The sequence below is a fragment of the Pseudomyrmex gracilis genome, unplaced genomic scaffold (genome assembly GCF_002006095.1).
Source record: "Pseudomyrmex gracilis isolate BER0280 unplaced genomic scaffold, ASM200609v1 scaffold_273, whole genome shotgun sequence".
In the NCBI taxonomy this organism is placed as follows: Eukaryota; Metazoa; Arthropoda; class Insecta; order Hymenoptera; family Formicidae; genus Pseudomyrmex; species Pseudomyrmex gracilis.
In genome coordinates this window covers 173,498-185,586 of record NW_018020857.1, presented here as the reverse complement: position 1 = coordinate 185,586, position 12,089 = coordinate 173,498, and the positions used below count along the sequence as shown (strand labels likewise).

The following is a 12,089-nucleotide window of genomic DNA, read 5'->3' as shown; positions in this document are numbered from 1 at the left end:
TAATTTAAAGTATTACGTGTTGTGCGTGTACTTGGCGCACTTTTTTACCTTTTTTTAAAAAGGTAAGTTTTTTTCGGATATAGAGGTACGGTGTGCCTCGCACAGTTCGGGCGCACTGCGCGCGCGTGAACTTGGCGCGAGGCACTACCGTGCCTCTTGATATTCTTACAATATATGAAAAATTCACGGCTATTAGGTATTCTGCGAATTCGCTTTGTTCTCGAGACGATCGACTCACTTTCTAATCTGCTCTGTCTAACGGCTCGCTTGATAACGACTGTCTGTCTGCTCCTATCATAGGCTGTCTCGCGTCAAGATAACAATTCTAAAACTCCGCCCTCGTCAAGAATCGCAAACATCGATCACCGACGACTTTCCGAACGATCGCTCGCATTCAAAATCATAAACAAAATATCGCGCTCAATGTCATGCGGCCCGTCAGCATCCTACATATACATATATAGGTAAAAGTTTTTTTTGCTAGTTGTTTGGTACTCATAATTTAGTGCTCAGAAATAAAAATATTTTCTTAATTTTACTTTTGTTACTATACAGGGTGATTCAGAACAACTCGTTATCCTTGAAAATGCATAGTTTTGACTAAATACTAAGACAACTTTTTATTTGACAAAATATTGTCTGAAGCTTACTTTTTGATTGTTTTTATTAACAAAAATAGGTGACTTACCACGAGTCGGATACAAGAGATAGGCAAGAGCGGCGCAATTTACCGTGAAATGAATTAACAGTGATTCGTGTGATGCACGAATCAAGTGGTACAAATTACGAATGAGTAAATAAATAAGTGAGAGAAAAAGTGAGGAAGAGAGAGAGACAGAGAAACATACGGAAACAGTGTGTAGCAAACAGCTGATCGCGTCAGGCACTACACGTAATCGTCCGCATCTGATAATGAGTTGCGGCAGCCGTGTTTATTTCTTGTATCCAACTTGTGGTAAGTTAACTATTTTTATTAATAACTCGAAAAGTAAAAGTCAGACAAACTTTTGCCAAATAAAACGTTGTCTTAGAATTTAGTCAAGAATATGTATTTTCAAGGATAACGGACGTAAATATTTACAAAAGATCACCACCCTTCGATTTGAATGAGCGTGACATATGTTGTCAAGAACATGTCCTTGAACAATGAGCGAGGACTAAAACTTTTCGATTGTTACTCAGGGACATGTCTTTAACAACATATGGCAAAGCCAAAGTCATCAAGGCTGGGTCCGTTTCTGTAAACACTTACCAAAATATATCTAAAATAATACTTTTTATTCTTAAACAATTGTCCCTCGCATAAAATATTGAATGATGATATAAAAAGAGATGACACCTGACTATACTCCTTAAATTCTGATGCTGCTTGCTAAAATGTTTTTTTTTTTATCAATCACATGTATGATGTGTGCCCTAATCGGCAAATTGTAAAGATATTGCACAAACCTGGCATCATGAATAACGACGATCCTGCAATGATTGCACTAAAATGATTCGCCATAACGCAACAGTTTTGTCGAAAAAAAATTTGGTAAATGATATTTGTCAAAAATTGCGAAAAAGTTATGCATTTCCATAAGTATGTACATAAATTAAGTTGATTTCTTCATATGCAATTATATTTCTCTCTACATATTTTAAACATCACATAGCTAAAAGTTTTTCTCATTTATTGGACAATTTTTTTTGAAATTAATTTTGTAAATATACTGCTAAGATGATTCGCCATATCGTTATTCTTTTGCCAAAATAGTATTTGAAGAGTAATTTTGCAAACAACTACAAATATTTTATAAAAGATCAATGTTTTTACGTCTATTTTCTAAACTATATCTGTATAATTGCAAATTTCAATTTTAGTGCAAGATTTTGTCACATAATTTTGTAAATGTTTTCTTATCAGGGGAAAGTTGCAAATTTTTATTCTCCATCCTGTTCTATTCTCCTTCTTGAGATCGGTCATTTTTATTTTTAAAGTAAAAATTCATCTGATGCTGCTTGTTGTTTCAATGGTGGTTTTCAGTTTTCAATACATATAGTTTTTACATCATTATTTGTTTTACGTTTCTGTTTCTTAAACACGCACAATCGTTTTTCCATTCGCGCGCTATCAAGTTCGATCTCCTTACTCTTACTTCATGATTACTCGCTAATTCGAGTGTATCGAAACGCGCGATATACTTCGAATATCAAATCAACGCGCGCGCGGCAGAGCCATAGACTTATATCAAAGAGAAGCCTGAGAGCGGTCACGACCATAAGAGTTTCTGCGATAGCTTTTTGTGGACATGGTTCTTTTCCGTGCTAAGTTTGTAGACATGGTTCTATTCTGTGCTATGAGAACATTGCATTGAACCATGAACAACGAGAACCGTCGTCACACATTGACATAGGCTACTTTCCTTTTAGGAAACACAGTCGACACAAGTCTACACAAAAGTCATTCTATCTTCGTTCAGTATTCAGTGAGAAACAAAGACAGAATGACTCTCGTGTCGACTTATGTCGACTTTGTTTCCTAAAAGGAAAGCAGCCATAATATGTCTGCACTCTTCCACGAGCGCACACGGACAACGGTCTCGCTTGCGCGCGTATCCCCACCACGTCGGTGTTCTCATAGCACGGAATAGAACCATGTCCACGAAAAGCTATCGCAGAAACTCTTATGGCCGTGGCCGCTCTCAGGCTTCTCTCTGCTTATATAATAGACGGAACATTTATATAACGAAGTTGAAGACAACATTAAAGGACAAAAATAGTGCTAGAGTAGTTGTCTTTCTCTTTTACTTTAATAAGAGCGGGAAGAAACCAATCACCTTAAACGCATAGACATATAAGTCTATTTACACGTAAAGAGCCTTCTACAATAAAATATTAGTACTAAATCAGAAGTCAAAAGCAAGAAATTGACCAATCACAGTCCCATCATAGAAGAATAATCGATTTTGATTAGTCGATTTCTTGCTTTTGACTTCTGATTTATTACTAATATCTTATTGCAAAAGACCCTTAAAAGGCCATTACTTTTGATTTGTGTGCTCGAGAAGTTATAAAGGTTCGAGTCTTGTATGGATATAATTTTTTTCTTCTTTTATTTATGTTTTTAAAGAGAAATAACAACAGTTGGTTACACTAAAGCATAAACAACTGTTGTTACTTAAAGATACCTTACTTTAGAGAACATTTAAGTTAAAACATAGGTTAAATTAAACTCTATAGAAGTGTGACGTAAATTAAATTATAAAAAGGTTTACGAATTGTTAGTGTTAATTGTTAGCGCCTGCCAAGTCTCTCAACAAGTCTCTACATGCTACATGCATGCTATCACACACTTCTCACTATTACTCTCACTCAACTGATTCTCGGACTGCTATTTTCAATGTTCTCGATCACTCACTCGGCCTGCCGCGGCCACCAATCAACTCACTGCTAGAAAAGAAGAGAACTACTCCACGACTATTTCTGTCTTTTTTAACGAAGCTTCAGCTCCTCTTACACAAATGTACCGTTTATTATATAAGTCTATGGCATGCACGTGCCGGCCGAAAGAACACAATAATCAACATTGCCTTTACCGTGAAATCGAAAATCACGCGATCGACCAATTACGAAAAGTCACCCCCCCCCCCTATGTTTTATTTAACCAAGAAGATAAAATTTTCTCTTTAAAAGAAAATAAATCAAACATTTAGATTATAGCTAAAAGAATGTGTTTGTAATACAATTTGACAAAGATTCCGAATGTAGTTTATTTTGTCGCATTTTCTTACCAACAAATCTCTTAAATCTACACGGGAATAACAATATCGCACTTAAAAGTTCAAACAATTTTTCCGATTTTTTTCACAGATCTGAAACATAGATTTACTATATAAAAGAAATATCTTATATACACTACACTGTATATAAAAGTATAGTTGTGCATAAAACAGTGAAAAGACATATGTCAAATACAATATGTTTATTATCATCTATATATGTAGGATACACAGTCGTAAAGTCGTCTGCCTCTACCTTCACACATACGTTTACATCGAGTAAATTCCACTTGCCGTTCGCAACTCTCATGAAATCATTTTATCCTTATTTCTCATCAAAAAGTAAACAAAGATAGATAACGCTTACGAGCGTTGCGAACGGCACGTGGAACTTAAAGAATTGCACGTGGCAAAAGTTTAAACATAGTTGGAAAATCGTAAGCAACTCGACCAATCGCTGGTCAGGATTTCAACTAATGTAAGATAATAATAGTCCGTAATTGGTTGAACTGCTTCCGACCTTACGGTTATGGTTAAAATTTTTTCACGTGCAATGCCCTTACCCATCGTGGTGTGTATTCATTATTTCATAGAAAGGACTGATCTTCAGTTATCCAGAATTTCTTGAAGAGGCGAGAACGCACAAACACGCTCACGAGATACGCTTTCAATCTTGTTTGATTATCAGTTTGCACTTTCTTTTGCAAGATTTATACTTCAATGCATTGAATATCACTATACAAAAAATGGTAAGTCATTAAGCTATTTTTTGTAGAATAAAAATTGCTTCTTATATTTTACGAAAAAATATAAATTTTATATTTAACCAAACACAAACCTGAACATAAAAAATGAAATAACATAAACCTATCATCTCAACAAAGCATATTATACGGTGAATGATTGTGTGGTTAAAAAAGCTTAAAGGTAAATGTAATAGATAAAATACGAGAAAGAAAAAGGAAGAGAGAAAGAGAAAGATCTTCAAAGCCTGCAGTCCACAGGTGGTAGTGGATACAAGAAAGATTTGTGCTTCTAAATTAACGATATAAACTTTTCGATCAATTTTATTTTTGCAATTATCATCAGCCAATTCTACAATGTGCAAAGTAGGAAATATATAAGCTTTTCTTGTTTAAATCTACAAACGTTTAAAAACAACATGAGAAAAATACGCATACAAATATATTAAAAATTTTAAAACATAAACAAAATGAAGCAAAGCCAACTTTACAAAGTAAAGATAAAAGTACTCACGAAACATATGATAACAGTTATAGAAATGTGTAACGTACATTACAATCTCAAAAGACAGTGAGTACATGTCAACAGCCATGTCAAGGAAAGTCACACAAACAATACAAACATGAGTATGCGAAAACAAACGAATGAAATCTTTCTTTCACCAAACATCACCGGTGGACTACAGACTTCGAAATCTTTAATTTATCTATATAGTTAATGTGAATTAAAACTAAGTATATAAGTAAAATTTTTGAACATTAATATCTTTAGGATATAGTAATTGCTATAGAATAATTCTTAGCAAATAATAATTGGTGTATACTGTTACAATGCATTAATAAGTTTTTTTCAATGTTGTACTATTCACCTTATTTCATTTAAAATGTATTAAACACAAATTAAGAAGTTTTCTCAAACGTGATTTTATTAGGTGAATATCGAATTTGTCGAACACACAATCTGCACTCATGTGCTTCTAATTATGTATATCGGATAAAACATACAACAATAACAAATAATGTCGTGTGTGTGATAAAAATAAAGACGCTGTAGCTTATTGTTTGAAAAACACATACCTTTATGCTTAATATTTTATGATCTTCAAAAATTGTTAGTAAAAACTATTCGCAAAAAGAAAGATACATATTTGCATACAATCATATTTGACATTTATGTATTTAAAACAGCAATTAGTAATTCTTTTTTATATAATACTTTTTGTGTTATAATTGTGATTTTAATAACATGTGTTTTTCTTGTTCAAAATTATACGATACTCGTACAAAATTATTTTATAGATACTAACAACACAGATGCTTACAGTTCTTGGAACTATATACCTTTTAAGTGTCAACGAAATTGCTACTTTTGCTGATGAGAATTTTCCTCCGCACTGTATAGAACCGAGGGAATATATTCTGAATATTTCTGTGGAAGTACAAAAAAATTCTCTAATTGTTGATTCTCTTGTTGAATTGAACGTTCAATGTCCACTGCAAAACATAAAAGTTTATTTCGGACGTTACTGCGAACAACCGAAAATTAACATCATGACTGATATTTTTTTTAATTTTCCATTTTTTTCGGAAACAAAAGATTTGCCATTTTTTTCGGACGATCGATTCAAAACCTTGAACATCAGCTTCATTAACCATAATAGAGAACACTTTAGAATACAACAACAAATAGGAAATAAACATAGATTGTGGATATCTGCAAAATATAAGTGCAGTTTAGATAAAGTTATGACGATTTATCCATTTCTTGATAAAACTAAAATAAAAAAGTATGTGTAATTATGTATTAATGCAGAAAATATTTTTTCTTTTATCCTGTTGCAATAGGAGTTATAAAATGTTTAAGGAACAAATTACTAAGAACAACGTTTTCCATTATATAGATATTTGATATTACCGCGTATTCCCGCTGAATGGATATTTCCATATTGGGAAAATCCCGCAACTAAGGCCACCTTTACTATTCAAATTAACCATGACTACATTGATGAAACAGTTCTCTCACATATGCCTGGTGATCGAATTTTTGAAAGAAATAAGTTCTATACTTCATACTACACTTCATTTCCTAGTACATCTGTAATGTCCACTCAATTGGTAGCAATAGCAGTTCTACCTTATGAAAGTGTCATTTTAGTGTTAAGTACAATTTCTGTAAAAAGCAGATTACAAGTAATAAATGACACTACATACGCACGATCTCGAGTTAATGACATCACGAAGTTTATCAGAAACAAATGGAAGGATATCATAGGAACACCATATGTGCAGTATGTAATACTTCCAGTGAACTCTAGCTATTATGAAACTGTAGTAACTACTGGACTTGTTTTTTTTAAGTAAGATACATATCTCAATATTCTAAAATGAGTTTGTGAACAAATTTACACATGTCTACAATAACAATATTCCATTAAAAACATGTAAATGTTTAGAGACGCTGATATTGCATACAATAAAGAAATTGATTCGTTTAGAAGAAAAACAGAAGTAACATGTTTGGTTGCACGCAGTGTGATACAAGAAGCATTCAGTAATTGGTTAATTACACTTAAACAGTCTGATTCTTGGTTTATCGAAGGATTTTTTACATTTTACGGAGTTTATGTAGTCGATCAGGTAATACTTGCATTTGTAAATCTGTAGCTTTTATATCCCGAGAAAAAATAAAAAATCATGTAATCTCATGTAGGATTATATGTAAAGTGGAAGTAATTTTGTATGAGCGTATAATCTTTTATCTAAGTCAAATATGATTTTATGCGATCGCGTAAAATCAGATCCAAAATCTGGCGCGATCTGATTTCATATGATCATATATAAATACATAAAATTATGTCCGATAGTATATGATTTCTTATATTTATATATGATTATATAAAATCAGATCGCGCCAAAATTTGGATCTGATTTTACGCGATCGCATAAAATCATATTTGACTTATGTAAAATCATATTTAACTTATATAAAAGTTCACACGATCATACAAGATTGTATCCGATTCACATATAATCCTATATGATCACATAATTTTCACATAGATATTTAATGCAAACCGAAAGAGAAGAATACTAGTATTGCCGGGAATAAACTATGCGCCCATTCGCGATTCGTGATTCGCAATTCGCGATTATACAAACACACTTTTTGCGTGTATTCGCGTGACTACTACGTAGCTACGTAGCGCATCGCTACGAATTGCGAATCACGAATCGCGAATGCGCGCATAGTTTATTCCCGGCATATGTATTATGTAGTGATTTCAGACATTTTGGTAAAATATGTTATTGTCACATTGCTTTTTTAATGTTTATATTATACACAAAACTTCTTGACTAATGTTAGTAATCATAATTTGCTTATACTAGAAGGATTTCTATACTTGATACCAAAAATTTAGCACTATAACTTTGTATTACTAAGTTCACCTAAATAGAAAGAACGAAGCTAACCTATACATATGCGTATTCATGTAAACTTTTGGTAGATTTACAGTGAGACTTTACTGATGTCGATTGTGGTACAGACACGACGAATGGTTTTTGACTATACACAAGCTTTTATTGAATATGATTTACCACTACAAAAAAATCGACTTTTACACAACGTAACTTTTAGTAAAATGTGGAGAGAAAAAAGTAAGGAAAAACGATATTTACAACTTTTAATTGTGTGCTTAAAAATTTGCGTAACAATATAAAACCTACGTTTATATATCTCATAGATATACGAAGAATAAAAATATACATTATAATGTTTGCGAATACATCATCAAATTATAAATTAGAGTCATCCAATTTTCATTGTATGCATTTATCAACAATTATTTACATAGGTTTTTGATCATAATTGAATAACGTTCACACATTCCGAATTATGTTTTAGTATTCACTATTTTCTATATGATTAATAGCTTATTCCGTAATCCAGATGTACTATACAACTTTATTTTTGATAACGCGATAAAGTTATATAACACGTAAGTATTATACCTTTATATAAAGCAATGATTAAAGAGAGAAAGTGTGGGTTTAAGCATGATTTTATAAGTAAGGTATACAAATCTTCAAATATTTATTACGTTTAATACAATTAAAACCGATATAGTTTCTGTTTTGCTATCTGTTGTCACTTATAGTAGTACATCCAGTGAGACATATAATCTTCAGTCTATTCTCGAGAATGTATGGAGCGATTTAATGTTTGTGCCGGCCATAATTGAAAACATCCGATTAAAGAATGAAGATATAAAAAATGTGATAACTACATGGATAGAACAAACTGGCTATCCCCTGGTACAAGTAAACCGGGACAATGATACACAATCTCTAGAAATTATAGTTCAAGATTGTGTTGCAGTTAAACAAAAGGATCTGTGTGCATATAAATGGTGGATACCTGTAACCTATGTACCAATAGCAAAAAATGTGTCTATTACTAATCATTATAAATATATAGAACCAAACGGAATAAGTAACTTTGTTCCGTATATTAAGGAAGATGATTTTATCATAATCACAGGGCACAATGGTAATACAATAAAAAAAACTTTGTTATATTCTATGTATTCTGTAAATAGTATATTTAATGTTTTTACTAATTTGTTTACTTTACCTAATTTTCTCTATTGTTTTCGTTTTCGATGTTTTTTGTTTATTTTATAAATATTTATGTATAAACAAATTGGTGTAGGATATCGCGTCAACTATGATCGTAAATCTTGGGAAAATATTGCCCTCTTTTTGAAAAGTAAAAAGTCTAAGACTTCGGAAGCGTATAAATTATCTGACGTCTCTTTAGCACAAATTCTCGACGATGCTTTTTATTTTTTAATACAAAATACAAAGTATAACGTATATGCTGCAAAAAGGAATAACATAGACATTTTTTTCAATCTTGCAAGCAATGTAGTTCGCAGAAAGAATTCGTACATAGTGTGGCATTCCATATTTACAACTCTTCAATACATATCAAAGATTTTTCCATTACCGAAAAGGTCAAAGATCAAGGTACATAATTTTCCAGTGCACTAAGAAAGAACAAAAGTAAATAATCCTAATCAACTAAATAAAAGAAACTTTCACTGAACTAGTTTTATAATATACAGTTTAGAAGTTACGTTTCCTTCTGCAGTTGTCTTTGATCACCTGACAAAAAAAACAGTATAAAGTAATTTACAAAAGTAACTAAGAAACTTTATAAAACAATAATTACTAAGCAATGATTCTTAATAAACATGTTTTTAATTTACTAAGGATTTACAGAGTAATCAAAATATATTAATACTCGTTACACTTTGTTTATAGACTAAAGTTGTAAAACTATTGAATATTTTTCTGAAAAATATATTACATAAAAATGTTTCCGAGAATACTGTCAGTAATCAAGTATATCACGAAGTTTTAAAATGGACATGCATTCTTGGTGGCTTACGGTGCAAAGAACATATTAATGCTATATTACAGTGGCATTTAGAAAATCCTGTACAATACAGGTACGATTTTCTATTTCTCGTCTGTATAACGTTACTTTGCTGTTAATATATTATACATAATATTACCGAACTGTTACCTGAGACTTGATACAGTATTATGATTTTGTAAAAACACTAGATACTTGCGAGTAAATTATTTTCTAATCAGTATCACATTTGTTTATATAAAATATATAGATGTATACATTATACTTACATATATTTTTATATAAAGATGTTTGAATAAGACGTCGAAAGGACGCCTTGCTTCTACGATTATAATGTACGATATTGCAACTGTGACATGAGTGTTGATACGTCGTTACGATATCAGAAGAAAAGTAACACAACTTGAATGACAATTGTGTGAGTAGAATTATACATTTTTGTAAGTATTTGCAGACTGTTGCCAAATTGGCAGAACTGGATGTATTGCCAAGGATTGATGTTAAAACTTATAACTGATAAGATGTTGTGGCATAAAATACAGGACATTTACTTGTCACAAGAGAAACACCAACACTTCTTTCATCTTTTCTCTTGTTCTGGACTGAATCAGAGTGTGGAATCTTTTGGTTTTGCACTAAAACATAATTTACTAAAAGAAAGTGATTCCGTTACCATATTTTTTGATATTATTGCAAGACATGTAGAAGATTGTTGTTTACCGAATAGTATAATAAGCAAAACACAAGATAAATATTCAAGGTAAACAAAGTTATCTATATACAATTGTTAAGTTTTGTTTTATATGTACATATTCTCCGATAAAAAAACATTTATTATGTGAAAAAATCTTTTGCATGAAACTTCTGATTTGCAATTATATAGATATATTGTGAGAAAGAAATGTAAAAACATTGATTTTGTATACAATATTTGTAACTGTATGCAAAATTAATTTTTAAATACTTTTCCGGCAAAACAATAATGATATGGCAAACCATCTTAGCAGCATATTTGCACAATTAAATGTAAAAAAAAATTGTTCAATACNTGAGAAAAAAATTTTAGTTATGTCATGTTTAAGTCACGTAGAAATATAATTGCATATGAAGAAATGAAATTACTTTATGTATATGCTTATGAAAATGCATAACGACTTTTTTCTGATTTTTGGCAAATATTAGTTACAAACATTTATTTTGATAAAACTGTTGCGTTATTGCGAATCATCTTGCAATCATTGTCCTTATTCATGATGCCATTTTTGTGCAATATTTTTACAATTTCCCAATTAGAGTTGTATATTTACATATAATCTATTGTACATAATCAGCATTCCAATATTAGATGTATTTAATTGATACATTATTTTTTATGTCATTTTATAAGAATATTGTCATTCTACTAACATATTTTTTGTACTAATTATTTAGTATGTATGCATCATTTGAAAGAAACATAAGCATACTTGCAGTTATGAGTTTTCGTATTAATCACATATATTCAGATGAAGGTCTTGAAAAGGTAACGTTGTGTGAACATAATCGGTTACTTGTACTATAAATGTAAACTATTTCTCTTTTTTATGAATATGTATTAATATGCATGGAAATATTATTATAATTATATTAGTTATCTATATAGCGTAATATACTTAAAGAATATCATGATAATGAGTTTTCCACATTACATTCAATATTAATATCATACGATGGTTTTAGATCACCGACACCGAATTGCTCTTTGTAGAACTGCTAAACCACGATTACACCAAAGACACGGTATATTTTGATTTTGTAAAATATGCGAAATAGTATTTTAATTTTTTTAATCATGATTTTAATAGTATTTAGTTTTGTATCTATGTTTGTTGTTTTTTTGTTTAAATTTAAAATATGTTTATACAAAACTGTTACTTTGGTTTTGTTTGTTACTTTATATAATTTGTGTTCTAAACATTTATGCAAAACTATACAAAATGTATTATGATAAATAAATTTTGTAATTGTTTTTAGGCAATATTCTTGCTGGACGTCATTATAAAAAAAGCTCAATCTCGTCGGAAATTTTTAAGTGCAATGTAGCATTATGACAGTTTTCGTAAAGTTTACGATATACTTAAGTACAAAAGCAAGGAAAACTAAGGT

General features: G+C 30.9%; 1 protein-coding gene across 1 annotated transcript; it reads left to right on the top strand.

The window, feature by feature from the left end:
* Window positions 1-6,227: 6,227 nt before the first annotated feature.
* On the top strand, window positions 6,228-11,505 carry LOC109859639 (glutamyl aminopeptidase-like). The gene is made up of 10 exons (XM_020438073.1): window positions 6,228-6,291; window positions 6,406-6,861; window positions 6,958-7,141; window positions 8,011-8,161; window positions 8,409-8,502; window positions 8,662-9,053; window positions 9,216-9,532; window positions 9,830-10,017; window positions 10,399-10,704; window positions 11,376-11,505. Exons 1-10 carry the CDS (start codon window positions 6,251-6,253, stop codon window positions 11,503-11,505), a joined length of 2,259 nt encoding a protein of 752 aa, XP_020293662.1. The 5' UTR covers window positions 6,228-6,250.
* Window positions 11,506-12,089: the final 584 nt, after the last annotated feature.